This window comes from Nerophis ophidion, linkage group LG02 (genome assembly GCF_033978795.1).
Source record: "Nerophis ophidion isolate RoL-2023_Sa linkage group LG02, RoL_Noph_v1.0, whole genome shotgun sequence".
NCBI classification, from domain to species: domain Eukaryota; kingdom Metazoa; phylum Chordata; class Actinopteri; order Syngnathiformes; family Syngnathidae; genus Nerophis; species Nerophis ophidion.
Window position 1 is genome coordinate 43,205,120 of NC_084612.1, and position 20,296 is coordinate 43,225,415.

The 20,296-nt window shown below is 39.7% G+C and overlaps 1 protein-coding gene across 1 annotated transcript in view; it reads left to right on the forward strand.

Annotated features, from left to right (window-relative positions):
• Positions 1-19,942, forward strand: part of arnt2 (aryl-hydrocarbon receptor nuclear translocator 2) — a 129,064-nt gene extending 109,122 nt beyond the window's left edge. The window contains exons 16-19 of the mRNA XM_061884220.1: positions 679-817; positions 5,604-5,754; positions 14,085-14,230; positions 14,325-19,942. Coding sequence (XP_061740204.1) covers positions 679-817; positions 5,604-5,754; positions 14,085-14,230; positions 14,325-14,423 — 535 coding nt within the window. The 3' untranslated portion in view covers positions 14,424-19,942. The remainder of the gene's footprint in view (positions 1-678; positions 818-5,603; positions 5,755-14,084; positions 14,231-14,324) is intronic.
• The last annotated feature ends 354 nt before the right edge of the window (positions 19,943-20,296 follow it).

Here is a 20,296-nt window from a genome sequence, read left to right on the forward strand (position 1 = left end):
GGCATCACTGTTTATTGATAGAAAATAAAAGTTGTGTAATGTGTGAACAATTTCAACAAACCAAAAACATAAACATAAAAGACGGACAGTATTGCAGTGAATCGCACACTGTTCACTTTCCTTAAACTTGCAGACCAGACAAGAATTTTCACAGAACGATATCAATGTGCAGTGTCTCATGCACCATTTTAAGTTGGTTGAGGGGAAGGAGTCGCAGCCCCGCTTTAGCGTGTACCTCTTGTTTGGTATACCTGCTCGCCCTGGTATAAACTATTTGCTTGCCTAACAGAATTGGTAATGCGACATCATATGGACACATTTAGAATAGCATTTTTTTATTTATTTAAAAATGCAGCTCAATTTAACACTTTGCCAACTTGTCTTGCATTGAACCGATTTGTGTGCCCTAACCGGCCTGCAGGCCGTTTGTTTGACATCCCTGATTTAGAATGTGTGTCCACATTGTAGTCTTGAAATTATATGTTTCTGCCATTATTGTCCAAACCACAATGACAATAGTATGTTGAAGACAAGATAGAGTGTCAGGAAGCCATGAAGTTTTGTTTGCATTGAGTTAATGAAGACTTTAACCTCATGCGACCAAGAGTTTCTAAATGGAACATTTTTGGAACGCCTGATCCTCACTTAAAAACATGTCTCCTCTCTATGTCCACACAGTTCCTCTGTGATCCATGTCCCAGGTGTAAACGACATTCAACCATCAAGTTCATCCAATCAGAACCTTGCTCAAATCTCGAGACAACTTAACCCAGGACAAGTGTCTTGGTCAGGCAACCGACCCCCCTTCTCTGGTCAGGTAAGACAATCAAACATACAAACTGTGCTGTTGATTTTCTGTTTTACCCAAGGATTTTCTCGGCAACCTCTTCAGCATCACTTACTACGTTTTTATGGACCAAAAAAATGTGTTTAAGGAAATACACTGTTCTGGTACGAAAGTTTTACCAGTTTTAGGAACACCTAAAACACATTTGGCAATGACAAAGTGTGCTCAAATATTTCTCTGGTACTCCAAATTCAATCACAGTACTAATACTGAACATCCTTGTCTGTCATTTTTGTTGTCAACCTAGCTACTGTAAGGTTTGGAACATTATTTTTTATGATTTTAACTTTTCAGATTCAGATTCAAAATGGTTTTATTTGAACATCTACAGTTTGAAAATGATGCATCACATTTTTACATTTTCTTTACAACGTGTCCAAAAAGGAGTAGGAATATTGTTATTTGTACTTTGTAAACACTTGTAGTTTGAACAGTTTCTTAAAGTGGATCATGTTAGTACATTGTTTTGCTTCTTTACCTAATCAATTCCATAATTAAATTCCACATACTGACATGTTAAAAGTTTTTTGTGTTGTGTGTGCATACAAATGTGTTTGGTTACATTTTTCTCGAAGGTTATATTTGTCTTCTTTTTTTGAAAGGAGTAAATGTACGTTTTTGGGTAACAGGTTATAATTTGCTTTGTGCATAATTTTAGCTGTTTGCAAATTCACCAAATCATTGAATTTCAATATTCTTGGTTCAGTAATTGAAGGGTTTGTATGTTCTCTATATCTTGCATCGTGTATTTTCCTAATCCTTTTTTGGAATTAATTAGTGAATGAAGTGTACTTTTGTATTTATTTCAAAATATTTTTGTAATTTGTTAATTTATTCTGTTATTATTTGTATTAGCTTATATGTGTAGTGTCCTGAACAAAATGCTGTTGTTTCATTTGCAAATAACACTGATTGTAGGTTCGATTAAAGTGTAAACATCCAACTTAATTTCAAAGCTCTGTTTTGAGTGTGCTCAAACACACAGTGAAAATAAAACCACCATTTTATCCCAGCACATGGACATAATTAAATTATTAGTCAGATAAATATATGTATGTGAATTGTGAAGTGAAGTTAATTATATTTTATATAGCGCTTTGCTCAAGTGACTCAAAGCGCTTTACATAGTGACACCCAATATTTAAGTTACATTTAAACCAGTGTGGGTGGCACTGGGAGCAGGTGGGTAAAGTGTCTTGCCCAAGGACACAACGGCAGTGACTAAGATGGCACAAGCGGGAAACAAACCTGCAACCCTCAAGTTGCTGGCACGGCCACTCTACCAACCGAGCTTTAATTTGCATAATTAGTATACAACCCCCGTTTCAATATGAGTTGGGAAATTGTGTAAGATGTAAATATAAACGGAATACAATGATATGCAAATCATTTTCAACCCATATTCAGTTGAATACGCTAGAAAGACAACATATTTGATGTTCAAACTGATAAACTTTTTTTTTTTTTCAAAATAATCATTAACTTTAGAATTTGATGCCAGCAACACGTGACTAAGAAGTTGGGAAAGGTGGCAATAAATACTGATAAAGTTGGGGTATGCTCATCAAACACTTATTGTGTGCAGGCTAATTGGGAACAGGTGGGTGCCATGATTGGGTATAAAAGCAGCTTCCATGAAATGCTAAGTAATTGACAAACAAGGATGGAGTGAGGGTCACCACTTTGTAAGCAAATTTTCAAACAGTTTTTGAACAACATTTCTGAACAAGCTAATGCAAGGAATTTAGGGATTTTACCATTTACGGTCCGTAAATTCATGAAAAAGTTCAGAAAATCTGGAGAAATCACTGCACGTAAGCAATGATATTACACACTTTTGATCCCTCAGGCGGTACTGCATCAAAAACCGACATCAGTGTGTAAAGGATATCACCACGTGGGCTCAGGAACACTTCATAAAACCACTGTCAGTAACTACAGTTGGTCGTTACATCTGTAAGTGCAAGTTAAAACTCTACTATGCAAAGCCAAACCCATTTATAGAATATAATAGAATAGAATAGAATGTACTTTATTAATCCCTGGGGGAAATTCAGCACCACAGTTCGCTCACAATAAACAATAATAATAATATTTGACATTATCTATATATATATATATATATATATATATATATATATATAGATAATATATGTATAATATACATATATTCTACAAATATTCTACATTTAAGTGCAGTCAAGAAGGAACATATGCATTATTTATCAACAATATCCTGAAACGCCGCCGGCTTGGCTGGGCCGAGCTCACCTAAGATGGACTGATTCAAAGTGGAAAGGTGTTCTGTGGTCTGACAAGTCCACATTTCAAATTATATTTGGAAACAGAGGACGTGGTGTCCTCCAGAACAAAGAGGAAAATAACCATTCGGATTGTTATAGGCGCCAAGTTCAAAAGCCAGCATCGGTGATGGTATGGGGGTGTATTAGTGCCGAAGGCATGGGTAACTTACACATCTGTGAAGGCAACATTAATGCTGAATGGTCCATACAGGTTTTGGAGCAACATATGTTGTCATCCAAGCAACGTTATCATGGACGCCCCTGCTTATTTCAGCCACACAAATGTTACAACAGCGTGGCTTCGTAAAAAAAGAGTGCGGGTATTTTCCTGGCCCGCCTGCAGTCCAGACCTGTCTCCCATCCAAAATGTGTGGCACATTACGAAACGTAAAATACGACAGCTGAGACCCCGGACTGTCGACGACTGAAGCTCTACATAAAACAAGATGGGAAAGAATTCCACTTTCAAAGCTTCCAAAGTTAGTTTCCTCAGTTCCTAAACGTTTATTGAGTGTTGTTAAAAGAAAAGGTGATGTAACGCAGTGGTGAACATGTCCTTTTCCAAATACTTTGGCACGTGTTGCAGACATGAAATTCTAAGTTAATTATTATTCGCAAAGAAAAATAAAGTTTATGAGTTTGAACATTAAATATCTTGTCATTGTAGTGCATTCAATTGAATATGGGTTGAAAAGGATTTGCAAATCATTGTATTCCGATTATATTTACATCTGACACAATTTCCCAACTCATATGGAAACGGGGTTTGTATTTTCATTTACTGCAAATTATTTTTATCCATTTGTTAAAAAGTTTGTTTTATTTTCAGTGTGTGTTTGGGCACAATCTATGGAATACTACACTTATGTGCCAATGTAATTCTTACCTCACTAAATAAAGTATGATTAACAATGTTTTGATAGAATGAAATTGATGCCAATATACTTCCTGTTATTTGCCACCGTTTATTGTTGTTCGCTACTTACCACTGACTAAACAAACACTTAATTTTACTTGGTTTTAATTCCATTGTGTATACAAAAGAGTTTTAAAATATGGTTGGTTGCTTATAGATTTTTCTTTCCCTGAATGTGCTCACATCATCTTAAGAATTAAAAATGTATTCTTAGAAAGCATTCTTACACTTATTAAACATGTAGGTTTTTACTTTATCATATACATTAAATATATCAACTTTTTTGGCTTCTGTATCTTTAATATGTATGTTTTTTGGTGTTTATGTATTATTTAATTATTAATTAATATACCATTATTATTGTTTATTAATCCCAGTGTCCTAGTTCCTACCGTCCAGCATCTTTTTCAACCTATGCAGCACAATGTGCCAGCATTGTTGTTGTTCTTGATTCTGTGCAGTATGCATATGTGATGTATCATATTGAAACTGTATACATGTTCGAAATTTTTTTTTTTTTTTTTTTAAACGACTTAAAGCCTTGTCCAGCTGTTTCCTGACATGTATTATTCACGTGTAGCTAAATTTTACTGCAAATGAATATCGACCTTGAAACATCAATTTTCTGCTTCCTTGACTACTAATATCGTTATTGATCCTGAAAAAAACATATCTGTCAATCTGTAGTTTACGCAGCACGTTGTATGGATGAATATGTTTTGAAGTAATTCCTCATTTTCTGCTTAGTACTTGTAATGGACTTCTGGAAAGCTTGATGTGAAAGCATGGTTTCGGAGTTAATTCAAGTTTCCAGCAAATAAATCAAATGACAGCAGTGAGATAATTTAGAGGAAAAAAATAACTTTGCTGTTTTCACCATCGCTAAACAGATGTTTAAATCTGACATCATGTTCAAGTTAAGAGTCCAACCAACTCTGTGGTCCCACTTTGGCCTCGACTGAAAATGCAATATAAATCTATCTTAACAGGAGGGGGCATATGTGAGGGCAAATAAACATGAGCTAACACATTGTTCACTTTTATTAGAAGGCAGACAGAGGGAGGTTAAAGCAGAGCTTACATTGTGCTAAAGGAGATGCTCTTTCCTTGTCCTGATGCTACGGATGCTGAATAGAGTTCAACTTGTCTGCAAACTTTTGTCATTCTCTTTCAACAATTACCTTTGCATAGTTGTGCTGCAGACAACATCAGTAAAAACACATTTTATATATTTTGCCGAATTATTAAAAAACAAATGCAAAGTGTTTTAATGATTTCATGTTGTATATTTCATCAATTGATCATCAAATTTGCTTTAAAAAGTCAAGAACGTGTGAATTAAAGTGTTCGTCGTAACACGTATAGCTTCACACGCTATACTGTGATAACTTAACAATTACTTTTGGGCAAATACGTTTGTGTGTGTTAATTGGATTGCACTGATCATTTAAACCTGCATGCACATACGCAGCATAGCCAACTTTATTTACTGATCTTGCAGTTGTATGTTGAATATCTAGTTGTCTTTGCTCCACAGTCCAGTAAGGCCCAGTCCAGTCCGTTTGGTATCGGTACGGGTCATAGCTACCAGACCGATGCAGCTTCGTACAGTCCACTCTCATCCCCAGCCACCTCCTCTCCAAGCGGCAACGCCTACTCAGGACTGACAAACCGCAGCACAGCTTTTGGTGAGTCCTACATGTCAACTTGAAAGATGAGGTTTCACATTTATTCCATCCATCCATTTCTACCGCTTATTCGCTTCGGGGTCGCGGGGGTTGCTGGTGCCTATCTCAGCTACAATCGGGCGGAAGGCGGTGTACACCCTGGACAAGTCGCCACCAAATCGCAGGGCCAACACAGATAGACAGACAACATGCACACTCACATTCACACACTAGTGACAATTTAGTGTTACCAATCAACCTATCCCCAGGTGCATGTCTTTGGAAGTGGGAGGAACCCGGAGTACCCGGAGGGAACCCACGCAGTCACAGGGAGAACATGCAAACTCCACACAGAAAGATCCCGAGCCCGGGATTGAACCCCGGACTACTCAGGACCTTCGTATTGTGAGGCAGATGCACTAACCCCTCCTCCACCGTGCTGCCCTTCACATTTATTAATTTTTATAATAATACTTATTATTTATTTATTTATTTTTGTTGACCGTTGTCATTATCTGGTTTTTTTTGTAGTTGTTGTTGTTGTTGTGTTTTACTTTTGTTGCTGTATGTAGAAATAACGCCTCTGGAATGGCAGGCAGCTGGTTGCATCAGCTTTGTGCTCTTTTAATCTATTTTAAGTCCTTGTGTTCTTTGATGTTTCCCTTTGATTTTTATGTGTCCACTTATTTTTTGTGGAAGTTTTGTATTGGCACTGCAACCACATTAATTTCCCCATTGCAGGATAAACAAAGTCTATCCTATCCTATTACTGTAGAACATGCTTAACAAAACGTTAAACATTAACTCAAGTTAACATTAAAGTACAATACAAAAATAGTGACAAGTTGTACACTTGAACTGCTTTTAAAACAAACTAGCTTCATTTGGATTCCCACAGTCTTCCATCCATCCATTTTCTACTGCTTGTCCCGTACGGGGTAGCAGGGGGTGCTGGACCCTATCTCAACCATTTGGTTTTGTGCCTGTTAATTTTTTCAAAGCTTTATCATCTGTTTCTAGAAAATTATGTTTTGTTTAAGTTTGTAGGGCTGCATGATTGATACATTTTTAAATCGTAATCGAATCATTTGATTATGTCGAAGGAAATACAAATGATTATAGTTATTTTTATGTTTTTCTCTATCATGTCTGGTGCCTCAATGATATAGTGTAGAACAAAGCTATTCAAATAAATTGTTCTAAAGGCTACCTTTCCAAAAAGCTAAGGATTGGGGTGGCAGACTTCCCCCTTCACTGTTACTCTTATTTTGAGAACCAGCATTCTTTGTAGTCGACATTTGTTTTGTTTTGTTTGAATCTTTACTCATTTGTGAAAAAAATGCTTTCCATCCATCCATCTTCTTCCGCTTATCCGAGGTCGGGTCGCGGGGGCAACAGCCTAAGCAGGGACACCCAGACTTCCCTTTCCCCAGCCTCACTCCTAGGTACTTGAACTCCTCCACTTGGGGCAGTGTCTCCTCCCCAACCCGGAGATGGCATTCCACCCTTTTCCGGGCGAGAACCATGGACTCGGACTTGGAGGGGGTGATTCTCATTCCGGTCGCTTCACACTCTGCTGCAAACCGATCCAGTAAGAGCTGAAGATCCCGGTCAGATGAAGCCATCAGGACCACATCATCTGCAAAAAGCAGAGACCTAATCCTGCGGTCACCAAACCGGAACCCGTCAACGCCTTGACTGCGCCTAGAAATTCTGTCCATAAGAGTTATGAACAGAATTGGTGACTAAGGACAGCCTTGGCGGAGTCCAACCCTCACTGGAAATGTGTTCGACTTACTGCCGGCAATGCGGACCGAGCTCTGGCACTGATCGTACAGGGAGCGGACCGCCACAATAAGACAGTCCGATACCCCATACTCTCTGAGCACTCCCCACAGGACTTCCTGAGGGACACGGTCGAATGCCTTCTCCAAGTCTACAAAGCACATGTAGACTGGTTGGGCAAACTCCCATGCACCCTCAAGAACCCTGCCGAGAGTATAGAGCTGGTCCACAGTTCCACGACCAGGACAAAAAACACACTGTTCCTCCTGAATCCAAGGTTCGACTATCCGGCGTAGCCTCCTCTCCAGTACACCTGAATAAACCTTACCGGGAAGGCTGAGGAGTGTGATCCCACGATAGTTGGAACACACCCTCCGGTCCCCCTTCTTAAAGAGAGGAACCACCACCCCGGTCTGCCAATCCAGAGGTACCGCCCCCGATGTCCACGCGATGCTGCAGAGTCTTGTCAACAAGACAGCCCCACAGCATCCAGAGCCTTAAGGAACTCCGGGCGGATCTCGTCCACCCCCGGGGCCTTGCCACCGAGGAGCTTTTTAACTACCTCAGCGACCTCAGTCCCAGAAATAGGAGAGTCCACCACAGATTCCCGAGGCACTGCTTCCTCATAGGAAGACGTGTTGGTGGGATTGAGGAGGTCTTCGAAGTATTCCTTCCACCTATCCACAAAATCCGCAGTTGAGGTCAGCAGAACAACATCCGCACCATACACGGTGTTGATAGTGCACTGCTTCCCCTTCCTGAGGCGGCGGACGGTGGTCCAGAATCGCTTCGAAGCCGTCCGGAAGTCGTTTTCCATGGCTTCCCCGAACTCCTCCCATGTCCGAGTTTTTGCCTCAGCGACCACTGAAGCCGCACACCGCTTGGCCTGTCAGTACCTGTCCACTGCCTCCGGAGTCCTATGAGCCAAAAGGACCCGATAGGACTCCTTCTTCAGCTTGACGGCATCCCTCACCGCTGGTGTCCACCAGGGGGTTTTAGGATTGCCGCCACGACAGGCACCAACTACCTTGCGGCCACAGCTCCGATCAGCCGCCTCGACAATAGAGGTGCGGAACATGGTTCACTCGGACTCAATGTCCAGCACCTCCCTCGTGACATGTTCGAAGTTCTTCCGGAGGTGGGAATTGAAACTTTCTCTGACAGTAGACTCTGCCAGACGTTCCCATGCAGACCCTCACAATGCGTTTGGGCCTGCCAGGTCGGTCCGGCATCCTACCCCACCATCGCAGCCAACTCACCACCAGGTGGTGATCGTTAGAAAGCTCCGCCCCTCTCTTCACCCGAGTGTCCAAGACGTAAGGCCGCAAATCCGATGACACAACTACAAAGTCGATCATGGAATTGCGGCCTAGGGTGTCCTGGTGCCAAGTGCACATATGGACACCCTTATGTTTGAACATGGTGTTTGTAATGGACAAATTGTGACGAGCACAAAAGTCCAATAACAAAACACCACTCGGGTTCAGATCCGGGTGGCCATTCTTCCCAATCACGCCTCTCCAGGTTTCACTGTCGTTGCCAACATGAGCGTTGAAGTCCCCCAGTAGGACAAGGGAATCACCCGGGGGAGCACTTTCCAGTACTCCCTCGAGTGTACCCAAAAAGGGTGGGTACTCTGAACTGCTGTTTGTTGCGTAAGCACAAACAAGAGTCAGGACCCGTCGCCCCACCCGAAGGCGGAGGGAGGCTACCCTTTCGTCCACTGGGTTGAACTCCAACGTGCAGGCTGTAAGCCGGGGGGCAACCAGAATTGCCACCCCAGCCCGTCGCCTCTCACTGCTGGCAACGCCAGAGTGGAAGAGGGTCCAGTCCCTCTCGAGAGAAGTGGTTCCAGAGCCCTTGCTGTGCGTCGAAGTGAGTCCGACTATATCCAGCCGGAACTTCTCCACTTCGTGTACTAGCTCAGGCTCTTTCCCCCCCAGTGAGGTGACGTTCCACGTCCCAAGAGCTAGCTTCTGTAGCCGAGGATCGGACCGCCAAGTGCCCTGCCTTCGGCTTCCGCCCAGCTCACATTGCACCCGACCTCTATGGCCCCTGCTATGGGTGGTGAGCCCATTGGAGGGGTGACCCACGTTGCCTCTTCGGGCTGTGCCCGGCCGGGCCCCATGGGAACAGGCCCGGCCACCAGGCGCTCGCCATCGTGCCCCACCTCCGGGCCTGGCTCCAGAGGGGGACCCCGGTGACCCGCGTCCGGGCGAGGGAAATCTGGGTCCATGTTTTGTCTTCTTCATAGAGGTCTTCGAGCTGCTCTTTGTCTGATCCCTCACCTAGAACCTGTTTGCCTTGGGAGACCCTACCAGGGGGCATAAAGCCCATCATTGGGACACACAAACTCCTCTACCACGATAAGGTGGCAGCTCAGAGAGGAGGAAAAAAATATATATATATATGCTTTGTTTTGCAAAATACTAGTGCCAATTGTAGTCAACACTGGCCAATAAAAGGTTAAACTGTTAAATGTTTACACCAGTCCAAGTTCTTCTCGACAACAGTAGCCCTCTTGTGTTTTTGTGTATATTTAATTTGCTGCTAAAATAAATTGGGGGTCCGGTCATTCTTGGCCTTGCCAGTTGAATAAACTTGCTGTCGAAAGTGCTGTGCAGTGTCTTCCAACTAAGCGCATGGGAGAATAGGTTGCTAACTCTAACCAATTAACTGACAAACCTGGGAAATCACATAAGCTCCTGCTGGAGGTAATATTGTAAGCACCCCAACCACTACCTCATGATTTTACCCAGAAAATCATAATCAAAAATCAAGGGTAAAATGGGGAATGTATTTTTTTTAATTGTGCAGCCCTACTTTCTATCAAAGTATTAAGCTTGAAATAATTCCTATTGCATATAATACAAATGACAGAATTGTAAAAAAAATGTATATATGAATTTGAGGAGGAGCGTGGTCCCAAAAGGTTTGAGAACCCCTGTCTTACACATTACGTCTGAGATCAAAGGTCTTGATACATGTTTATTTCAGTGTGGCAATGCTGTAAATCACCAGATTACCTACTAGGTACACAGTTGTTATTATGCAGACGTTACAGAACTCGCTGCAATAATCCATCCATCCATTTTCTACCGCTTATTCCCTTGCTGCAATAAATCACTCAATAAATCAGTCAGATTCTATTTATAAAGTCCTTATTCACAAGTGTCTCAAACGGCTTCATTACAAAGTCAATGGCACATATGTAAATGCATAAAGTCACAGAATAATCAATAATTGGAGGTATAAATCAATAGTAATACAGGCCAGTACAATTATGTGTCCTCTTGATGCAGTTTATGTGCTTACAAATGTGACTGATTGTCAAGCGACTGCAGGTGTGCCTCGTTTTTCTGACTCACACCGAAAGTCAAGATCTAGAAGGAAACACGAAGAACAAGGGAATGAATCCCAAAATAAGAAAAGAGAACCCAACCTATTGTACATAATAATTTGAATTAAATGAACAAAGAAGCAGTAGATTGACTGACTCACTTTTGCAGAACCACATGACCATAGTGGCTGGAAATGGAATTAAATTAGAGCTGCTCACACCTCCTGCTGTTTGTCGTCCATATGGTGAGGGCAGCAAAGCATTTCTGTGTTTGATGGCCTTTTAATGGACATACACATTATCCAAATAGATTGTCTCTGCCCTGCCACCCTCTACTTGCTCTCTTTCCTCTCGCTACTTGTACGCAAAGATGCTCACTGTCAACTTGAGTTTATTTGTGTCTCACACTAACATTTGCAGTGTAGCTCAATGTACAGTAGCTTAACGCACTTGCTCCTCCCGTCGGTACATTTGACAAACGTTTATGAAGAACGCGTTTAAGAATCCAGAATAATGTGAAATAAAGAGGCGTCACTTAGTGAATGTCATCATTGAGTCTAATCTCACTTTATCTATTAATATAACAAAATGATAAATTGTAAAGCATGTAAAGACCGCAATGACATGCTGCCATGTAAATAACAAAAATAAGAATAATACTATTTAGTTTGTTAGATAACTGAACACGGTTTTATTGTGCCAAATCAAATGTGCCCTTAAATTTTTGGTAAAGATTTATTAGAGAAATAAAATTAACTTGAACTTGTTGTGCCCTAGAGGCATCCCCACTGCCCCCACGTGTAATTATAAACACTGAATCTGGTTCAAGGCATGCCATTTATTTTCCTTCTGTGGTTGTTATGCTCCCTTGTTGACTCTCTTCAACATCTTGTTTGTGTCTGCGTGAAGACCAGATGAACATTTTTTAAATTATTTTAAAACAGAAACAAATGTCTCGGAGCTTCTGCTTCAGTTTAATGTTCTCAGTAGATTGTCAATATGGCTGAGCAGGAATGTGCGTGTAAGGTTTTAATTGAAGTTTGCTTGCTTGTTTATGCATACATTTTTGGCCCGAGTCACTCATAGTGCAGAATGAACTATTTTTTACCAATGTGTTCATTTAGGCAACATAAGTACTTCAGGTGCTAGTCTTGATAGAAATATCCTTTGACCCCGCCACTTATTTTCATAACAATAATACTGCCTTTAAGACTGACTCCTATTTATGTAATTAGATATGTTATACGTCATTGGAAAATTTATTTTGCTTAGATTTGACTAATACAATTCATTCCAGTTCCAAATGTTGGATGAATATAAAATGTAAACATTAATTAAACTTAACAGACAAGCCTCACAGTATTAAAACAGCTGATACAAGTCGGGAAAATACGATCCTGTCGTGTTGACAAAGAACGAGTGAATATACTCCATTGAAATAGTGCACAATAAGCCTCACATCCATAAAAACACAATCAACGCTGTTGCACAAGTCTATAATTTGTCTGCGCTCTGAACTATGAACTTTTGATTGACACTTCATTCAAACCAACAGAAAACTGTTAACTTCATTTCCTGTGGGATAATGCCACACAAAATAAGTACACAACATGTACCAGCAACCCTTCTTACCAAGACCAATTCATTATTGACACACTTGAAATTGTGAAAATACCAATACTGTATGCTGCTGAGTGGGCTTTTGATGTCATAGCATTAGAAGTCACGCGTAACAGGAACAAAGCAGAACATGGTAAACGTGAACTGCGCATCAACATTGTGCATTTGTTTTGTTTGCATAAAGTTAATAAATACTTTGACCAAGTATATCTAAATTGAATATTTTTGGAATGCCTCATCCTAACGTTACAAAAACTAGTGTAAAATACACATTTTTTGGTAATTTTGTTGTCAAATTTGAACTGCGATTAGGCAATGAATGGATTTACCACTGTACTGCCTAAATGTGTTTTCAAAGGAGATATTTTGAAGGTATACTGTATTTTCAGAAAAAATCTATCTTTCTTCTCAGTGTATTCAAACTCCTATTCTCTCTTACTCAGTGTCAGTATCACTTCGACATAATTTGACTGTTGGGAACAAAAATATCTTAATAGCTTTCAAAAGAGCCAAAAACCCTGCGTATACTATACTCCAAATGCAGTCTCACCTACAAGCTGAATGCTTGTACTACTGGATTACTTAGTGCTCACCCATACACAAATGACATAATTTATTTCCAAATTTCCTAAGCATGACATAATTTTAACATGTACACACTTATTCTACATGTTTCACTTCAAATTAGATTCTTATCAGCATTACAATGCAACTGCCAAAGATCAACACAATAAATTCACAGACAAAGTTTTACCTCCAGTTTGTTTACATTTCAAAACAAAATAAACAATTTCAGAGTTTCTGTGACGGGCCAGCCTGGTCATTAGACCCCGATGCAGACAAGCATGCCAAAATTGAAAATACAAATACAAATGAAAAACAACAGACCTCAGAAGTCAAAAACTAATACTGATGATAAATGAATTTTTGGACACCTGACAATTCAATTACGATTCAGGTTGAGAGTGAAGACTTTATCCTGCATACAAGTCTTTAAATGATCAGTAATGTTCACCATGATTTTGTGACTATGTCGTCAAACTATTTCTCACTTGCATGTGCTTTTGACAAAGGAAAGCAGCCACATTCTAAGCAAAAGTTAACAGACAATGAAACATAATACCACTTACTTATTGGTGAAAAATTATCAATCAAAGCATGAACAGCTCTTTGGCTGCAGAGGAAGAGAGGGAAAGCCAACAGTGCTATCAAGTGGCCAACTTGCCAACACAGACATTACCTTATTACCGCTATCATTATCGTCAGCAAAACCAATACGATGCGCAATCTCTTTTTTATGTATGTAAAAACTCCCCTAGACACATACACATTTATTAGTATAACAAGAAAGAAAGTAAAGGTGTTGTACATGAAAAAGTAATTTTAAACATGCACTTGGGGATAGGTTGATTGGCAACATTAAATTGGCCAGAGTGTGGGAATGTGAGTGGGAGTGTGAATGTTGTATATCTGTGTTGGCCCTGTGATGAGGTGGCGACTTTGTCCAGGGTGTAACCCGCCTTTTTCCCGAGTGCAGCTGGGAGACAAGCGGTAGGAAATGGATGGATGGAAGATCATACCTACTTGAACTTTTGTTCCCTTTCAGACGTGTCAGCAGAGAGCAGCCAGACAGGAGCTCAGTTTCAGGGTCGACCCAGTGAAGTCTGGTCACAGTGGCAGAACCAACACCACTCCCAACAGGCTGGGGAGCAGCATACACACCCTAATCCCACCCAGACTGAAGTCTTCCAGGTTACACATACACACAAACACACAACCCGCGAGTCCAGAACATGTTATGGATGTTTTTCATTGTGGGTGTGTCTGTGTGTGATTGTATGTACAGGACATGTTACCTATGGCTGGAGATCCCACCCAAGGAACTGCCAACTACAACATTGAGGACTTTGCTGACCTTGGCATGTTCCCACCCTTCTCTGAGTAAAAGTCACTCTTTGTCCTCACTGGAGGAAGTGAACTTATGTTGGCATCAATCTATTGTGTGGCGTTTTCATTGGATTGACGGCTTCAACTCATAAAGCATGCACACAAATATTCAGTGCACACTTTTGGAGCGTCTGCAGTACATCAACATACCTCATCACTGAATGACGAATCAGATGGAAGCTACCTCAGTCAACGTGCAACACTTTGTCCGCTAATCCATGCACACTGGATGTGTCTCAAATGGAGAACTTGCATCAGTTCACTTCAATAAGTATACTGTGTAGAGTACACTCTGTATACTAAAATAATCTCTAATTTACTGTCAATGTGCACTTACCAGAAATTATGATCTCAACATTTACAGTCATCTTCTTCTGTCCTTTTCAACCGTGAATTGCAACCACTCAATTTAGTTCCTCCCCTTTCGCTACGTAGTCAAAAAGGCGACCATTGAGGGAGGTATGTGTCTTTCCCTGCACACTATGTACTCAAAAGACTTAAGTGTAAGTACACAGGTGTAGGTGTAACATGGTTACCTACTGAAAAGACTAAGCATAAGTAGTAAGTACACAAGTGTAAGACTGTTATATACAAAAAAAAGTAAGTGTACATGTACAAATGTAACACTCTTATGTACTCAAAAGACTTAAACGTACTACGCAAGTGTAGCACACTTATGTACTCAAAAGACTGAGATAATCCACAAACGCTAAGTGTAACTCTGTAAGTGTAACAAAAAACTAAATGTAAGTACGCAAATGCAACACACTTATGTAGTAAAAACACTAAGTGTAAGTACGCAAATGTAACACACTCATATAATCAATATACTAAGGGCCTGATCCATGCAAACGTGCAAATTTGATAGTACCAAAAAAAGCTGATATACTACGCCTGTGTGCAAAGGATTGCATCCCTTAATTGAGCAAATAAAGTAACGCAATCCATAGTGCGTGTTTGTTTTCATGAATACGCAAAATATGTGCTAATTAACCCACAATACTGGGAGGAGAAGAATATAAAATATAATCATTCAGCACACGCAATGAGATTTATCAAAACTACAACTGTTCTGCGGACGCTATATTCATATTTATTTAGCAAATTGGCATCATGGCACACATGGCTGTGAGAAAAGAGGGAATTGCGCTGCAAATACAGCTGAACAGCCCGAGAATCCTCTGTAAGATGTGTATTTGGCAACACATTTGGACTTTCAGAAAACAAATATTAGAAATACCTTCTATTCAACAATATAATTTTATTTTACCCAGGGAGCTACTTAAAACTAATCCAATTGATGAATGTTGGTGTCTGCTGGCATTTGTTATAGTTACTCTCGTTTTTTTCACCAAGGATATACCGTTTTTTTCGGAGTATAAGTCGCTCCGAACTATAAGTCGCACCTGCCGAAAATGCATTATAAAGAAGGAAAAAAACATATTTAAGTCGCATTTTTGGGGAAATTTAGTTGATAAAACCCAACACCAAGAATAGACATTTGAAAGGCAATTTAAAATAAATAAAGAATAGTGAACAACAGGCTGAATAAGTGTACGTTATATGACGCATAAATAACCAACTTAGAAGGTGCCCCGTATGTGTACATAACATATTATGGTAAGAGTCATTTAAATAACTATAACATATAGAACATGCTATATGTTTACCAAACAATCTGTCACTCCTAATTGCTAAATCCGATGAAATCTAATACGTCTAGTCTCTTACGTGAATGAGCGAAATAATATTATTTGATATTTTACGGTAATGTGTTAATAATTTCACACATAAGTCGCTACTGAGTATAAGTCGCACCCCCAGCCAATCTATGGAAAAAACTGTGACTTATAGTCCAAAAAATACGGTATATACCATTATATCAGTGATGGTAAATGTGATTCTTTTTACTGACTCAGGTACCTGTGGGTCAGCTACCAAAGTGAATCCATTCACTTGATTCACTCATCACAAAACGCATGCGCTAAAGCTTGCACATGGTTAATGCACACTAAGGCTCACATCCACTCGATTCACTCAGCACAGAGCGCATGTGTAGAGCGTTGCACAGGATTAGCGACTGTACAAGTCTCGCCGTCATCTGTGAACCGTCACAGGGCGCATGCTTTGGGACTCACACATATGTAACAAGTCATCCCATTTAATGACACCCACAAAGGTTAATGCTGCTCAGCTTTAGCGGTAACAGCATTGATTCAACAATTGTGAAACCAACGAAATATAAGTTCACTTAAACTTGATAAACTGCAGCCTTTATTCACAAATGTCACACAGTATATCCACAGTCGCAACAATTAACAACGTTGTAGTTTTTGCCAACCACTCTTGTCTCTCTCTCTGCCTGCAGGCTTCCTTATGCAACTACTAATTATATTATAGCAATTTGAATGAGACCAAAATAACAGCATTGTGGGATAAGTAAAAGTCTATCATATGTGACGGCAGAAGTGGTGCAACAGCACCTGTTGCTGGTTAAAAAGTAGTACCGGTATATACAAAACATATACATACTCAGTGGCCTAGTGGTTAGATTGTCCGCCCTGAGATCGGTAGGTTGGGAGTTCAAACCCCAGCCGAGTCATACCAAAGTCTATAAAAAAAAATTGGACCCATTGCCTTCCTGCTTGGCACTCAGCATCAAGGGTTGGAATTGGGGGTTAAATGACCATAAATGATTCCTGGGTGTGGCACTGCTGCTGCCCACTGCTCCCATCACTTCCCAGGGGGTGATCAAGGGGATGGGTCAAATGCAGAGGACAAATCTCACCACACCTAGTGTGTGTGTGACAATCATTGGTACTTTAACTTAAATGCTCACAACTGTTTAAGCTTTTTGAGCGCTATTCTGGTAACCAAACTGGACGCACCATCATTGAATGTGCACTATGTGTTATGGAACACTGCAATAAGGACATCTATTTTCAATTTGCTTAAAAAAAACTCAGTAAAAAAGAAAACGAATAATAGTGCGACATTATAATAATATTTAACAGTGCAAAATAAAATAAAATATCTTACCATAACATAGAGGACAACAGGCTAGCGTTGACACAAATTCAGTTTTGAATTATTCCTTCCTGACTCGTTGGCGTTAATGGCCCCGCCACCAATGACCAGTGATTGAGTGTCAGTGAATCATCCTTCATGATTGTTCAGTGACGAACAATCATTCACTGGGACCCATCGTTCACTTTGTAGTTCTTTCACTCGGTCTCTGTGATTCAGTGAGTCGTTGTCAAGAACCCGAGCTGTAACACAGGGAGTGATTCAGAGAGTTGATTTGAGGCAAAAAACTAATTTGTTTCTGTTTCTTTTGGGCTAAAGCATTTATAAAAGCACAGTTAGACTGACAGTGGCATACATATTTATATGTTACATGGTTTATTCTCTCGAATCACTGACTGAGTTAATGGCGAAGACAACACGTGAGTGCTGATTCAGTAAATAACAACTTGCAGGTTTTGAACCATTTGTTCATGACTCGTACATCACTATATTATAATATATCCCATATATGAAAAAACTATACGTTTTCTTGCGTTTGGATCTTTTCAAAGGCATGAATGCACTGCAGTGTTTTGATAGTCCACCGCCTACCTACAGCGCGCTAAAAATAGTTTTGGTTGTCTATGGATTGTGATTCTATATTGCAGAAAATGTGTCACACATGATAGTTGTGTGCTGTTTGTTCAACAATGTACACAGATTGAAGTGCATAATAACATAAATGTAGAGGGAAATTAGTGTTTCCATGGGCACGTAATGCTGGTAGTACATGCAAAAATATCTTTTGAATAAAGCGGTCTGTGCTGCTTTTGCACTTGTTATCAATTGTTCACGCAGTCGTACAATTATCCGCAACACGCCCACCAATTGTACTCGCAATTTTATCAATTGCACTCGCTGTTTAGCGCGTGTTATTTGGATCTTAGAAGATCAGGCCCAGTGTGTAAGTACCCAAGTGTAAAATACTAAGTGTAGCCCCCTTATGTACTCAAAAGACTTAAGTTTAAGTACACAAATGCACCAATTGAGACACATCCATTGCCGTACACTTGAGACTAGCTCAGTTTTAACCAAGGATGTTAGTCAACTCATCTTACATCCACACTTTCATCTCCTCAGATGGAAAACACTATTTTTACATGGCTGTGTAAAACTAGTACACTAATGAAAACACTAATTTCTATTAGCAAACATTTGCCGTCTCTTCTCAGCACAAACATGACAATAGTTGTAATTAACCTTTTTTTAAAAATTTCTTTACCGATGAATGCTGTATTTTTCCATGACATGTTAGAATTGTTTTGTCTTATAGCAGAGTTGTGGCCCGCAACTCATTTTGAAATTATTCCTCTGCATATAAAATGAAAACACTGCTTTACAATACATAACCTGCATCATTTTGTTACAAAACAAAATACAATAATGGCATTCCAGTTTAATTGATTTAAAATTGAAAACAATATCCAAATGATTTAAACAAATTTAAGAAAGGAAAAACATGTCTGTTACTTAACTATAAAATGTATATTAATTCGGAATTTTATTAAAATTGAGTATTGAAAAACCTTGACTTTCAGCCCTGTAAAAAGTTGTATTTGTAAAATCATCAGGAATAACAGTTTCAAACAGAAATGTACAATTTTTTGGGAATATTTTAATTTGTAAAAATAACATAAAGAATAATTTTTGAAATTGTTGATTATAACTGTAGTTTAATATATATGTTTCATTTTAAAAGTTAAAATGTTTTATTTGAAGGAAGGACATCTCTCATCTGGGTCATATTAAGTAGAGACTCATATTTTAATGATGATGACTGCTAATATTAAAAAATCATAATTTTAACTGACTTGATTGAAAAAGCATCGTTCTATTCCAGTTGTGTAAATCGTGAAAAAGATCAACAATCTCCTCTGCTCGCTGCTTTTTAGCTGATCTTTGTGCCAGTCTTGTCCTGAAAACTGTCAGCGCTCATTTGAAAACAGAAAGAAAGTTGCAGGATAAAGTGTAATGGCAGCGTTGAACAAGTTCACCTCCATCTGCCTCACGCAGCACTAAGCTGCTCCTCATCATCACCTCTTCAACCTTACTGCATAGACAAAGATTGTGTAGAAATTCAACATATAGAAGGAAAAGGTTAGAGTAAAGTGTACTTGATGACTGCTAACCATCCTGTTTTTCAAAGGGAAAACTACGATACCGGCTTAAGTCGTGTATTTGCTCTTGTACATCTACTTCATTTACTACATTTTCATAACTGTAGGGTACCGGCTTTTACACACACACACAAATCAGTGTTTGCGCTTAAGAGCTCAGATTTTTGTAAATAAATATGATTTTCATGTCTTATGAATTGTGTTATGTGTAATAATATTGTGTGCAATGTGAGTAAATAACTGTTGGTATTTAGTTAGTTGTTAAATCTACTTTGACTGAATTGTGTTATTTTTGTGTAACATGTGAATGGTGACAATAAATTCTTATTGGTCATGTGTGTCCATTTAACACGTGTATCCACTTGAACCCAAGTAAATACGTTACTGATACAGAGAGAACACACATATATTTTTAACAATAAGAATCACATCATGGTGTCGATCTAATACTTACACTGAAATGAGTAAACTGCTCAACCGAAAATATAAAAAGTTTTTCCATTTTTAAAAGGTACGATGGAGCTCAAAGTAAAGCCGCTGCTCCTCCACATCGAGAGGAGCCAGATGAGGTGGTTCGGGCATCTGGTTAGGATGCCACCCGAACGCCTCCCTAGGGAGGTGTTTCGGGTACGTCCGACCAGTAGGAGGCCACGGGGAAAACCCAGGACACGTTGGGAAGACTATGTCT